The sequence below is a fragment of the Tamandua tetradactyla genome, chromosome 16, assembly GCF_023851605.1.
Source record: "Tamandua tetradactyla isolate mTamTet1 chromosome 16, mTamTet1.pri, whole genome shotgun sequence".
Classification (NCBI taxonomy): domain Eukaryota; kingdom Metazoa; phylum Chordata; class Mammalia; order Pilosa; family Myrmecophagidae; genus Tamandua; species Tamandua tetradactyla.
The window spans coordinates 61,677,029-61,690,897 of NC_135342.1; the positions used below are offsets into that span (position 1 = coordinate 61,677,029).

Sequence of the window (13,869 nt, forward strand, 5' to 3'; positions counted from 1 at the left end):
CTGGAGCCCTCAGGCCCACTCAGCCAAAGGCAAGTCCCACAGGCTGTGTGACAGGGTGGCATCTCCCTGTGTACCAAGTGTGCGACTAAGCACTCTACACTGCTCAAGGCTAGTGGAAGGGAGGACACCCTAGAGTCTGTGAATACAAAGTGGAAGGGTCAAAGCCTCTCTCTCTGTCTCTCTGGGGGTTAGCCATCATGAAGTCACCCTAAGGAAGTTACGTGAGGCTCTGATGAACATCGACCCTAGCCTGGACAGGCAGACACTGAGAACCTACATGAGCCAGGCCTTCCAGCTCCCTGAAGCAGACTTGCCAGAGGAGGGTGATGAGAAGGAAGAAGACATCATGACATGGCTCCAGGTTGTGCTGGAACGGCTTCAGGTATCTGACATAAGGCGCATGGGGCCTCGAGAGCAGGAGCCTGCAAGCTAGGGCCACTGTGGGCCTGCAAGGCTGCTAGCCCCTGACTTTTGGTATAAAGGTTTTGCTTGTCTGAATCCATGCCTTCTCCTGGCTGTACTGGGGATTGGGGTCAGGTCAATTCCTGCCTGGTTAGCCCTGAACATACAGGTAAACACAGCATATTCTGTTTATGACACTTTATTGATGCTGGACAGTAAAGAGGAAGTCTGGAGGAGTATATATGGTCAAGGGGGTACAGGTGGGGACAGAGCAGGGGTTGAGGTCTGGCCACTACTGAGCAGGGAAGACAGAGTTGCCACTGAATGCACAGGGGATAAGCAGCTGCCTGTACTCCAGGGGCAGGTGGCGTTCCACAAGCACGTATAATGAGACTTGGTCGGTGACCAGGCCCTGCCTGGCAGACAGGGAATAGGGATAAACAGGCTTAGCACGAGCATTCCCAACCCACCACCATGCATGGATGGGACAGACCCCCACCCCCATACCCAGCAAACCCCTCTCCCACTCACCTTCGCATCAGCAGCTCTAAGTCCTCTGGCCTCACAGTCTTACGGCCAGCATGAGCAGCAAACACCTCCAGGTCATCACAGAGATGCTGGAAATACTTATCCAGACTACCAAGAAGTTTGGGGTAGAGCACACTGAATGGGCTGTTTAGGATCTGAGGAGCTCCTCCCCCAACTCTGAGTGTCCAGGACTCACCACTTCTCTACCATCTCAAGAGCCTTTTTCTCCATGGGCATTTTAGCATAGAAGCTAAAGAGTTTTGCATAGTGGCTTAGTCCAGCCTTGTAGGGATCTTGACGAGGCCTAGGGCGAGCAGTTCGGGACCTGGGAGGAAGTCTGACTGAAAGAGGCTCCAGAGGCTCTGAACCTAAGCTGGAGGCAGAAGTAGACAGAGGTGGCTGAATTGCTGTTTGAAGAGGCCCTTGGACAAGTCTTGCTTGCTCCTGCTGAGACTGAGGCCTATGTGTTCCTGTCTGGCCTAGTTCAGCAGCTTCAACCATCTGCTCAGAGGCAGTGGGGACAGAGGGCTTTGCAGTCTTCCACAATGTGGACACAATGCCCAGTCAAGCCTCATCACACGAAGCAATACTTGCTCAGCTCTATGACCATCGGGCCCCAGCATGGACATTTCCTTCCTGCAGCTCATTGCTGCCTATCTCGATCCTGCTAATCTTCTGGGAAGCCTCTGACTACATACTCAGCTGAGCACTTCCTCCTTCCCCAGTCTCCCCTAAGCCTGGAGGCAGGTACTGCATGACAGATGTCCTCTTGGTGAGCACCACCCAGCTCAGCCCACCTGCTCTCCTACAAAAGCATCTGCAAACCTGTAGGAAGAGGGCTGTAGTGTGTGTGCATGTGTGTGTGTGTTTGTGTGTGTGTGTGTGTGTGTGTGTGTGTGTGTGAGAGAGAGAGAGACCCTGTGGTACATGGGGTTCCCTATGCTATCCTCAGTGACTGACCCCTTCTAAAACACCCATGAGGAATGGGGTCCCAAGATCTTACTCTGCAGCACTGGTTGGTGGGGATAGCTCAAGATGAAGTTGTCTGGCCCGGAGAAACTCAGGGGTGCTGGATGCCAACTCCGGACTTGCTGTAAAGGAAGGGCAGGGTTAAAGGGGGCTCGGCCCTGACCACCTCACCCAGCCTTATAGGTCCTCAGCTTCCTTGCACTGTTCCTCAAGGGCCCCACCTAGCTCTAGCCAGCCAGGCAGTCTTCCTAACACCAATCCACCAATGCCCCAAAATATAAACCAGGTTAAGCCCCTCCTCCAAGGCCAGGTCCTGAATACAGCTGTCACCACTTAGCCCCTGATCCCCCTTACCTGTCCCACTAGAGGTGTCCTCATCCCTTGAAGATCCTTCTGGCTCCATGGCCTCAATAGCTCCCTGGGATCCCTCTGCTTCTGTTATCTCTGTGTGCCCCTCATGCTCTTCTTCCCTGGCAGATCCTTGTACTCCTGTTGCCTCTTTCACCTCACTCACACTCAAGCCTTCTTCCATCCTTTCCTCTGCCTTCTCACTAATTCCAACCTCTAAGGACTCCAGTCCACCTTCTCCAGAGATACCACTGCTGGTGTTTGGGAAGCCCACATCAAGGACATTGACTTCCTCTGCCCTTCCTGCCAGAGACTGGGCTGGTTTCCCAGAACCTGAAAGAAGGGGAGAAAATATAGGCTGGAGAGGCTGATGGATAAGGTTGTAGCTCCAAAAAGGGTAAAGATGGAATAGCAAAACCCAGCCCAACCCAGTCCAGACCACAAGGAGAGACAAGGCCAGGGGCTGCCCCAGGGTACTGGTACAGAGTCTCCTGCCCCAACACTGAACCTGCTCTTGAATGGAGGGATTCACAGCCAGAGGGCCATGGGAGCACACATGTGGATCTGAGGAGGGAAGCACTAGTGCCACTCTTGCCCAGGCCAGGCCTGCTCCAGGTTACCTGCCCTACATACTCACTATTGTTCTGTAGCTCAGGTACATTGCTCCATGTCCTATGGCTGACCAAGGGGTGGGAGAAGGGCTGGGTGTCCTCCAATACAGTGTCCGTTGGCAAAGTAGCAACAGGGGTTCTGTGGCTGTCACCTAGGGATCAAGGGCCAGCTGGCACTCAGTGCATTCAAGGCCCACCTGCTGCTACCCACTCACTAGGGTCTAGGCAGCTGACCCCATGAGTCAGCCAAAGTTGCCTCGAGAGAGAGAAGACCACCTAGCACAGAGACTGGGCCACTGTGAGCCTTTTCTCTCTCCCACAGTACTCCTTCCTTATGAAACTCCTTACCTACTCCTTAGCCTAGCACTCCTAGGCCTCAACAGCTTGCCTCATACAAACTGCTAATCCATGCCTCCACTCACCACTTCTCACTCTGTTTCCTCTTTCCAAAACCCTCTTCTTACCCTGGTGAATTCTATCTGGAATCAGGCTCCTAGGCCAGCTCCTACTGGCTAGCTGATCCTGAAACCAGGCCCCTTTCAACAAGCTTCAATCACCATACCACACCCTTTTCCTTCCCTTAACTCAGTACCTTCACAAAAGTATGGGGTCCTATTAGGCACTAAGAGACTAAGGCTGGGTCTAACCAAAATAAGAAACACCTCATGGGAAGAAAGCAGAAACTCCTCACAGACCTACTAGCCAGGCTGGTTGTCCTTGACAGTATGGAGAGGGGAGCAGACCCCGAACTCAAGCAGCACCTCCTGTCTGTCAATGGGATTGGAGTGGGAGGGTGGGGGTCTTCCCCACAGGACTGGGAGGTGAACTTCACCTAGAGGCACTGAGGCCTGTGAAGTATCTCGAAGATCCTGCAAAAAGGCACCCACATCTACAGGTCGGCGGGTGGGAGGTCTGCGGGCCAAACCAGGCCTCTGCACAGATTGTGGCTGGAGAGGTGTGGCAAAGGTCAGGTTGAGGGAGCTGGTGGGAGGAAGAGAGACACAAAGGAAAGTCAGCTGCCTGAGGCCTAGTTTCTCCAGAGGATTGCTGACCTGCCCCAGGGTTCCCATCTTCTGGAATACAGCTACCATGCTGTGAGGCAGAACTAGCAGGGAAAAGGCCAGATTCCATCCCAGATAGCTTCTCCATCCCCAAGCTTCTCCTCCCCCAACCTCCAGATCAGGACAACAGCACCTGGTGAAGGAGGAGGCATCGGTATTTCCATGAGGCTCTGTCAGTAACCGAGAAGAAAATGTAAAAAGAAACCACAGTAAGTTATCCAACCTGTGACAATCCTCCCTTAGGCCTTCTCAACCTCTCCAAAAGACAGGAGAGGAGGAGGATGGCAATAGGTGGTGTCCAGAACCTCACCTTGAGAGAGGGGCAGGTCCTGGTCCACTCCTTGCTGAAACACTGACAGTCTCAGCCTCTGCTTCCTCCTGCCAGGGGCCAGCAGACCTGGAGCCAGGGTTACGGGGGGCTCGAACTCAGGAAACTGCAGTTCCAGGCTAAAAGGATGAAGTTGATCTCAGACTGGCCTGGAAAGCCAACTCGGGTTTTTGGGGTCCCTAGGAGGCCCTCTGACCTAAGCTGCCCAGTAGCCCAACCCAAAGGGAGAGCTCACTGTGCACCTGCCCCGACTGCTTTCCCGTCTGGAGGGCTGGACCACCTGTGGTTCTTGCACTGGCTGCACCGCTGACTCTGGCATCACGATGGAAGATTCTGGGGCTGCAGAAACAGCGAGGAGAAGGTGGGGCTGGCAGAGCAGGCTACCCTGAATGAGGAATAGCATAGAACTGGTGCCTAACTCTGACCAGAAGCCAACGCTCACTAACCCGTCAGTAGGATATTCTTCAGCAGGGTCCGGGGTGTCTGTTCCTCTAGGTGCCCACTGGCTTGAACATGGGACCACTGGCCAATAGCCTATAGGCAAAAGCACAAAACAAACATCTGTTCCCTCACCTTGAAAATCCTTCAAGGTGGACTGCAGGGCAGAGCTAGAACCCAGAATGCTGAAGGCAGCTAAGGTCCTGTAGCAGTCAGTGGGCTGCATACTTACCCTAGCTCTATAGGAACGCCGCCTAGCAGTTGCCTTTGTCTGGTTGCTCAGCCTCTTGTAGGAAGTGGTTTCAAGCAGGGCTCTCTGTGCACTGCCTAAGGACCTACGTCTCTGAGAACTGTGTACAGAGGGGGAGCTAGAGGATACAAAGACACGCCTTTACCAGGGTCTTGCCTGAAGTCCTTTATCCTCAGGGTTAGGGACCCCAAAATAATCTGCTCTTTCCATAACCCCTACTGCCAACCTTATGTCCATAGGGGGTATGGATGAAGGAGGAATAGGGGAATGGGAAAGAGAGAATATGATTGACCCTGCCAGAGGGACTGCAGAAGCCTTCACAGAAGTGACTTTCGCAAAATCATTAGGATAAGTAGGGGTGAGCCACACAGACAAGAGGAACAACGGGAGAGTATCCATTCCAGACATTAAAATAATCCAAGGACAGTTAAATATTTTTAAACCTTTTAAGTACTTGTCAGTATCTGACAGCAGCCACCACAGGGATCACCCTGGTCCTTATCTATCCAGTCCAATGCTTCTTGGATTCCAGAGCCATGTAAATAGCTTCCACCTCATCACTACTAAGTCTGAAATCTATAATGAATGGCTTCACATTGCCTACTAAGGAACTACCCTGCCCCAGTCTGGCAGATGCTAACTTCCCCACCTTTTGCACGACCCTCTCCCACTCAGTCTCCCACCAAGCCAGAGCAAACCCCCTGCTCCCGAGCAAAGCATCTGTCCAATTCCTGCCTCTGGCTTCTGCTCAGACTGTGCCCTCTAGCTCCCATCCTTTTCCATCGGAGAGCTACAGAGACAGGAGAACTAATTGTGCAGGGTAAGGCGGGGACCACCTGGGGGTTAAAAACTCAGGACAGATACCTGGACACACGCCTGGGCTGGCTGGGGAGTGGGGGGTGGGGGAGTGGGGTGTGTGGAACGGCTTAGTGAATAGGGCAAAGGATCAGATTCCAAGCACCTATCCTTCGCCAAGGGGTGGGGCACAGTTGCGCTCAGTGGTTCCGGGGCCTTGCTGCCTGGAGCCCGGGAGGTGAAGGCACAAACTGCTGACACGAACCGGGGTACAGGAGCCGAGATAGTCTTAGCTCCCAGAGCCCTGGCTTCATGAGACTCGATTTCCCCGGCCAAGTAGGATCTGCGTTTGATTCCACTCAGATACCACCCACAGTCGCTGTGGCTGCCCATGTGCGTTAACAGCGGCGGCACATACCAAGCCCGAGCACTACCGGGTCGCTGAGGGGTTCGAGGGTCCGCTGTGTCCAGTACACGCCGCAGAAGCGTGCGGGTCGTAGGCTCGCCGTCTGGGGTGTTCCTGTGCGCCATCGCCTCAGCCATCCGCCCTAGAGCCGCCTGAGCTGCCGCGGTCGTCGCGTTCCCGCCTGTCGCATTTAAGCTAATTCTCGCGAGGCGGTCGCACAGCCCCATGGGACTCGTAGTTCTCTCCTCACTGCCTAGCCGCTCCGTGGTTTCTGCGAATTGGGCCTTTGAATGCAACCTTATCTGGAGTGGCGGTGAGCTGGGGCAAATGTCTGCAACAAGTCAGGGCCGTGGTTTCCTAATCTGTAAAAAGGGGATGATATCAACTAATTAAGGGGCTTGTAATGATTCAATGAGTTAATGCTTAATTCAGTATCTGGCACATATTAGTCAGGCCATCAATAAATAGCAGTCGCTATATTTAGAATGCCTCTCATTCCCATTTCCCTCGCCAAAGATGAGGAGGGACACTTGGGAGGAAAAATAATTTTATCCTTTCTGTGACCTGGTCAGATGTGCATTTACAAAGGCCACTCTATAGGCTCTGTTCCCATCAGAAGAGATTAGGCAGCGGTTCCCAAGTCTAGGGGCTGTTTGTGATTCGGCATTGATGTTATACTCTCCAAACGTGTGTAATTTTGAGATGAATTTCAGTTCTCAAAAGTTCTGTTTGTGCCGGGCCTCCATTACCATAGTTTTTATAGTTGACAGTTCCCCCACCTTTCCAAGAAGTTTTCATGGCAACTGAATTAGAACTCGGGATCTGAGGTTCCCATGGAATTTTCCTTTTTGTCAGAATCTGCTCCTGGATGGGGTGTAAAGAATCAGATACTGAAGACAGTCACGGGTATAACTGTGCTTGTGTTAAAAAAAAAAATAGAGCAATGAAAAAATTAGATTCTTGCTTCTCAAAATGAGAGAACTCCAGAAGAAAAGCATTATCAATGTTTTCGTCATTTAGAGCTGATCTCTGTCTTATCTGACTTAATTTGCTAGCCCTTGGAAGGCATATTGCCATGGCCACTATCAATCACCTAATATGGTTATTTAGTTATTTATTAGTAAAGCCTTGAACTGGATACTATGGAGGAGACATTTAAAAACAGTTCAGGACAGGAGTTTAAGTTTTTGCACTGTTTTATTCTGTGTGTTCACATAATTGATTAAACTTTATATTTACAACTTTTTTTTTTTTTAAACTGGAGTGAAGGAGGAGTGAGAGAGGTTGGGAAGGGTTAGACTATGTGAGGTCTTGTTGGCCCTGGGAAGGAATTTGGACATTATTCTAAATTCAATGGAAGGCCACTAGAGAGCTTTCAATGCTGGAGTATGATGTAATCAGATTTTGTTTGGCAGCCATATGAAGAACAGATTGTAGGGGAGGCAAGACTGCAAGCAGGGAGTCATGTGATGAGGTTCTTGCTTTTCTTCAGAGGTGACAAGAGAGAGGGTGACAAGCTGGAGGAAGTGATGGTAGGGAGAAAGCCATGGATTCTGGATACATTTGAGTACCAAAGATTATGTGTAGATTAGAGGTGATTTTTATGTTCTGGAAGGAAGAATTTTATCTGAGTATAATCTTCAGTGTTTTATGAATAAAGAAATTATATAAATTTGATTTTCACCAGCATTTTTTGAGCAAGAAGAGTGTTGAGACAGGAGTTGAAGCACATCAGAAACTGTACAACAATGAAAACACACAGCAGATACAATGATCTTTTGCTGAATTTAAAAGTGTGTATTCATTTTAATACCTATTCATGTTAATACCTTTGTATAAAAACGGTTCACCCAAATGAATGCATATCTTTCTTCATGGACTGGGCACACTAGGTCATCCATTTTTTTATTTAAAGGGGTTCAAACTGTGGACTTCAGCTGTGTGGACTAGCTTTTTCCTGTTATGGGTCAGTGAAACCCACACAAATAGCCAAGGATCACATAAGTTGAAAATAGAAATACAATGGTAATGTTTGAATACCAGAACTAGAAAGACAGCTCTTTTTTTTTTTTTTTCCATTGTCCTGTATTTTCTAAAACATTTCAAGTATGGGTCCTCTTCTAGTAAAGAATAACAAACTAAAAGAAAAATGAACAGTTAATCTTGGAATGTTATTTCTTCCTTTTGCAAACTTTAAAATGGCCCATTCTATTTTGTCTTTATATCAAACACTTAGAAATATACATACTAGACTTAAATGTCTTACCTGTAGTCTGTTATGAGGAGAGAAAAATGGGAAGGACGATTCAGGAGAAAGGGTGAAGAAGGGCAAGAAGAAAGGAGAGAAAGGTGGAACTCGGCAAAGGAGTTCTAGCTTCCAGGTAATTCCCCTGGATAACTGCACGACCTCCTCCCAGGTTTTCCAAAGCCACTCTGGCCCTTTAAAAAATTTTCCCCATAGAATAATGGGAGTGGGAAGGTATCTTGTTACAAATCTTGTCTATCTTCCCGCTTTAAATCCTCCAATAGCTTCTAGTTACCTGCAGAATAAAATCCCAAATCTTTGGCCCAATTCGGTATCTCGGTATTTCTGCTTTCCTGGCTGTCCCCTTCCAGGTTCCTTAAGGGCGAGGCCAAACTCTTGCCAGCCTGAGGGCTTTGTAAAGCTGCTCCTTCGTACCTAAGCTTTTTTCATCGCCTTTTCTTCCAAGTCGTATCTGACCTAACATAAACTCGGTCTCGGCCCATTTTTTTTTCTGTATTGTTTATTTCCTTGGAGAGTTTATTTGTTAACTAGACACCCAATCGCGTGCATTCACATCTGTTATCCAAAAGACGGTACCCATATGTCTATGATAATCAGGCTCCAGGAGGAAGAGGTCGGATCGATCTGGCTCTCCGCAAGGTCCCCAACTCCCTGCTCGGCGCCCGGGCACACAGTAGGCGCCTACTGGTGACTTTATTGGGGTCAGTAAGTCAGTTAACGCAAACAGTGAGCGGCTGCGGCTGAGGCTGAGGAGAGTCCCAATGCAGAGAAGGGGCTCCTGAGGTTCTAAGGGGGAACTAAAGCCTGAGTTCCGGCCGGAGTTCTCGGGGTCTGGGACCCACCTTCGGTAAAGGACCATAACCTCGCTCAAGTCCTGCTTCGCAGTGACCGACCTCTTCCATAGGTGGCGCTCAAGGCCGCGATCGCCGAACTCAACGCGAGGAATCACGGGAATTGAAGTATCCACGGGCAGATATCCAAGGCGCTTGCGCGTTGATGAGGCGGCCCCAAATTAGGATTCCGGGTCCTTGTGAGGGGCTATCCAGGAGACAGAGTTCCAGCTGAAGGCGCCTCTCTCGTGTGCCAGAGACAGGTCGGGTTTGGGGAAGAATCTTCTCTGCAGAGACCATAGCGGTGCCCTGGAAAGCAGCCGGAATAAGGCAGCCCCCCTCCGGAAGTGAGCGGCTTCTGGCGCGGTGTATTGTGGGGGGCGTAGTCCTCCTTCGCAGGCGGTCCTTCGCGGCGTCCTCGGGGCCGACTCCCGAACGCAGGCTGTAGCCGGGCGGGCGGTTCGGCGCGGGCCGGCGGGAAGCGTATTCTGGGCGCGGGGCGCCGGGCCCGGCTAGCCGCGTTGGGTGGCGGTAGTGCGAGGCCGCCCGAGGCCTCGCGCGGCGCCGCCCGTCGAGGGGCGGGCGGCGGCGGACCTGCCGGACCGTCGAAGGGCGCGGGAGGCCGGTGGGCCGGGCCCGGCCGCGCGGCGCAGCCATGCCTGGCTTTACGTGCTGCGTGCCTGGCTGCTACAACAACTCGCACCGGGACAAGGCGCTGCATTTCTATACGTTCCCCAAGGACGCTGAACTGCGGCGCCTGTGGCTCAAGAACGTGTCCCGCGCCGGCGTCAGTGGATGCTTTTCCACCTTCCAGCCCACCACGGGCCACCGCCTCTGCAGCGTCCACTTCCAGGGCGGCCGCAAGACCTACACTGTGCGCGTTCCCACCATCTTCCCGCTGCGCGGCGTCAACGAACGCAAAGTAGCGCGCAGACCCGCAGGGGCCGCGGCCGCCCGCCGCAGGCAGCAGCAACAGCAACAGCAGCAGCAGCAGCAGCAGCAGCAGCAGCCGTCGCCGTCGGCCACCACTGCCCAGACCGCTCAGCTGCAGCCGAACCTGGTGTCTGCCTCAGCGGCCGTGCTCCTCACCCTTCAGGCCGCCGTGGACAGTAGCCAGGCTCCGGGATCCGTGCCCCCGGCGCCCAGCACGCCCATCGGAGAAGATGTGAAGCCCATCGACCTGACAGTACAGGTGGAGTTCGCAGCCGCAGAAGGTACCGCAGCTGCCGCAGCTGCGTCGGAGCTGGAAGCTGCAACGGCAGGGCTGGAGGCCGCTGAGTGTCCCATGGGTCCCCAGTTGGTGGTAGTGGGGGAAGAGGGCTTCCCTGATACCGGCTCCGACCACTCGTACTCGTTGTCGTCAGGCACCACGGAGGAGGAGCTCCTGCGCAAGCTGAATGAGCAGCGGGACATCCTGGCGCTGATGGAGGTGAAGATGAAGGAAATGAAGGGTAGCATCCGCCATCTCCGTCTCACCGAGGCCAAGCTGCGGGAAGAACTCCGCGAGAAAGACAGGCTTCTAGCCATGGCTGTTATCCGCAAGAAGCATGGAATGTGAATGGTTCCTCCTGCGGCCCTCGGGACTCCCGGACTCTGTCAGCCCAGGAGGGACCTTAGGCCGCTGTTGAATTCCCCCATACTCCTGGGGCACTGGTTGGCAGTACTGAGGCTTAGGGCAACTGGACTCTTTTGCTGGTGATCTGGCACCCTCACTTGTTTCCTCCTGAAGCAGCAGATTGGCGATCCAAGACTCTGCACTGGTGACACCAGCAATTATGACTTGGTCTTCCTCCCAGTTTATGTGGCAGATTCTGATTAAGCAGAGGCTCAGAATCACTGAATTTGAAACCCCTGGGAATTCAGATGGAATGCCCAGGGATTATGGGTTTAGGAAGGGTTTAAGGAGACAGACAGCACCTTGAGGTTGTCCTGCAATCAGAGACCACTCTTTTGTGTGTAATGATAGGAGATTCAAGTAACATCAGTTCTCTTCCTTTTCATGCTTTTCCTTCCCTGGTGCAGCCTGTGATTCTGATGGGGACTGGCTGTTCTGTGCCCCTGCCTCCTAGGACTTTCCTCCCCAGGAGGCCGTCGATGAGGGGATCTGGGTGACCTGCTAATGGAGATCCAGCTTGCCAGGGACTTAGGTTTATCCTGTTATGTTTGCTACTGGCTACAAATTCTATTTTCTGTACAATTAGTCAGACTAAAGTTTTCACTGTGTTTGTTTGGCAAAACGAATTAAACAGAAAGTAAGGTTTTTATTTGGGTTTGGCGGTTTTATTTTTACAAGGACTCAGTAAAGTCCCTGAATCTTGGGGAAATAGGTTTCCTGAGGCTTGGGTCTGAAGGGCCAAGCTGACCCTGAGAATAGAGACGCTTCAATGATCAGTTTTTCCTTAAAGGGAGAAGCTCATTGGTCCTGGCCCACATAAGGTCCTCACAGAGTTCTTGGCCCATCTCCAAGGAACCTGGTAACTGCGCCAAATTTTCCCAGTTTGTCCATGGGTTATCCCCCTGATCCTTTCAACAGTAGGGAAGGAACAACCAAGAACTAAGGTAATTCAAATCACCCACTTCTCTAAGGATTTTGAATTACCTCTTGAATTCTCAGCTGGGGTTGAATTTTGTTCACCTTACATCCTTTAGGCCAAGCACAGTGTTTGACCTACATAGGTATGCACTTATTTAATAAATCAATGAAGATTTCACTTGTACCCATCCATGGCTACCACAGGCATAAGGAATCTTGTACAGATACTTTTGGATTTGGTATACAGTTAGTGTGGAGGAACAGGATATAGAGGGCATTAAGGAATAGGAGTTGGAATTTGTGTTTCCTTGATTTATTTTCTTGGCTGCCTCCAACTTTAGATTGGAAGTTGGGGGGCATGGGGATAACATTTTAATCTACAGCTCCAAATAACTTAGCTCAGAGCCAGTGGAGAGAGGCAAATGCCTTTGAATCTGGCCTCCTTTGCTGTGGATATTGGCACAAATGGACACTTCTTGGGCTTCATAAAATAACTCCCTTCTCTAGTACTTGTGGACAAAGCCACTTATTTGGGGTCTTTCCCTGTGGTTTCGAGCCATGGTGGTGCCAAATACTTCTCTTCTCAGCTCCCCTCCTAGTCCCTTGGCACTAAGTAGGGAATAAGACTCTGATGGAGATGGGTAGATTGTGCAGGTGCCTGGTTAGGGAGGTCTTCCTTTCTAGGGTTAACTGGTTGTGAAGCGGATGAAGCAGGCAATGTGTTTCTAGGCCACCTGAGACCAAATCTCTCTGAGGGCTGCTAATGGGCCAGTCTCTACATTTCCCCATCCTTCTTCGTTAGACATGAGCACATTCTGAGTCTCAGGACATGCTCTTTATTTTGTCCTTTAGCTCCTGTTTCTGCTTTGATTTTTGAACATCAGTAGAATTCCCAAGACAGGGTGAGGGCCAGGCTCTGGCCAGATTCCTTGTTGTCCAGAAGATACATGCACACAACCTGTCCAGAGTATTAGCTTCTTGGGTGTTAGGACAGTTCATAGCAAGGGAGGTCCCAGACCCACCATAAATGAGTTGAAAAATTCTGGTTGGGTGATAAAAGAATGCATGTAGTCAGGCAAAGTTAGGTACAGACCTGGGATTTAAGAAACAGAACGTGGGCCTGGTCCTAACCAGACATGGAAGACTGGGGGTGGTAAAGGTGCAAAGCCTTTCTGGAAGAACAGGAGTCCTGAGAGATATTTGGCTAAGAGGGAAGGTGTAGGGCTACCTGGAGAAAGTGCGAAGCTTTTTCCCTAACTTGTCCCCTGGGTTAGCTGCAGAGCTGTTTCTCCAGCTCAGGCCTGAACTAGAGACAGGCCTCCCTTCACATGCTTGCGTTGCCAAGGAAACGATGGAATGAGCTTCCTTTAAAGTAAAGGGCAACGGTGGGAGGGAAATTATTTACAGTCCAGTCACTTAGGTAACTGGGGAACTTTGGGTGAGCCAGTTATCTCTCTCCTCATTAATAAAAATCAAACTGCCCTGCCTGCTGGGAAAAACGCTTAAGGGAATGTTTTGGGGACCCTGATACAAGTGTGAGAGTAGGACGGCTGCAGGCAGCAACTAAACCTTCTCTCCAGCTACCCTTTATCTAAGGAACGTTTAGAGTCTCCGAGCCCGAGGGGCGTCGCGTGCTCTAAACTAGCTTTGGGCCCAACTAGCCCCGGAACTCGGAGTGTGAATACTAGGACAGCTCTGGGTTCCGCCCCGGTCTCAGCTGATGGCTTGACTCTTAGAAACCGTAGAGGCTGCCAAAACCCCAAAGGGGAGAGCGTTTCGTGAGCGGAAGTAACCCTGGGGCCTAGGGTGGGGCGGCTAAGCCCTCCAGGGGTAAGGCCAGGCTCCATCAGCCGCGCAGCCTAGGTGGGGCAGGGCGACCTGGACCGGGAGACTACCGAGCCCTGACCCTTGCCTGGCGCCAACCTCCGGTGTTCCAGAGACTTCCGCCAGACCACAATTCTCAGGGGCTTGCCCCAGCAGCCTCCCTCCCGGAGTTAGCCTCACCTCCCGCGCTGCGGGCTGTGTGTGGGCCTCGCCGCACAGCATGCCGGGGATTGTAGTTTTCTCCTGGTGTATCTATGCCAGAAAAGAGCATGGCAGGACT

At 51.6% G+C, this 13,869-nt stretch overlaps 3 protein-coding genes across 11 annotated transcripts in view; 2 read left to right on the forward strand and 1 right to left on the reverse strand.

The window, feature by feature from the left end:
• TSNAXIP1 (translin associated factor X interacting protein 1) overlaps nucleotides 1-5,790 on the forward strand; it is a 34,089-nt gene extending 28,299 nt beyond the window's left edge. For 2 of the 4 annotated variants that reach the window (XM_077132761.1, XM_077132760.1), the window contains one exon: nucleotides 193-5,790. In XM_077132761.1, coding sequence (XP_076988876.1) covers nucleotides 193-433 — 241 coding nt within the window. In that variant the 3' untranslated portion in view covers nucleotides 434-5,790. The remainder of the gene's footprint in view (nucleotides 1-192) is intronic. The other 2 variants (XM_077132759.1, XM_077132762.1) reach the window with 2 other exon arrangements.
• Nucleotides 570-13,861, reverse strand: CENPT (centromere protein T). Of its 6 annotated transcripts, XM_077132768.1 has the most exons (15): nucleotides 8,403-9,623; nucleotides 6,916-7,000; nucleotides 6,149-6,498; nucleotides 4,918-5,053; nucleotides 4,694-4,781; nucleotides 4,490-4,586; nucleotides 4,230-4,366; nucleotides 4,053-4,089; nucleotides 3,691-3,839; nucleotides 2,885-3,010; nucleotides 2,254-2,580; nucleotides 1,934-2,021; nucleotides 1,127-1,303; nucleotides 934-1,038; nucleotides 571-818 (listed from the first exon to the last, which is right to left on the reverse strand). In XM_077132768.1, exons 3-15 carry the CDS (start codon nucleotides 6,361-6,363, stop codon nucleotides 695-697), a joined length of 1,806 nt encoding a protein of 601 aa, XP_076988883.1. In that variant the 5' UTR covers nucleotides 6,364-6,498; nucleotides 6,916-7,000; nucleotides 8,403-9,623; the 3' UTR covers nucleotides 571-694. The 6 variants fall into 6 exon arrangements, with proteins under 6 accessions (XP_076988880.1, XP_076988878.1, XP_076988881.1 ...); XM_077132765.1 differs by having other exon boundaries at nucleotides 570-818; nucleotides 3,691-4,089; nucleotides 8,677-9,625; XM_077132763.1 differs by having other exon boundaries at nucleotides 570-818; nucleotides 3,691-4,089; nucleotides 8,403-9,625.
• THAP11 (THAP domain containing 11) lies at nucleotides 9,855-11,496 on the forward strand. The gene has a single exon (XM_077132778.1). The coding sequence runs from the start codon at nucleotides 9,888-9,890 to the stop codon at nucleotides 10,788-10,790; it is 903 nt and encodes a 300-aa protein (XP_076988893.1). The 5' UTR covers nucleotides 9,855-9,887; the 3' UTR covers nucleotides 10,791-11,496.
• Nucleotides 13,862-13,869: the final 8 nt, after the last annotated feature.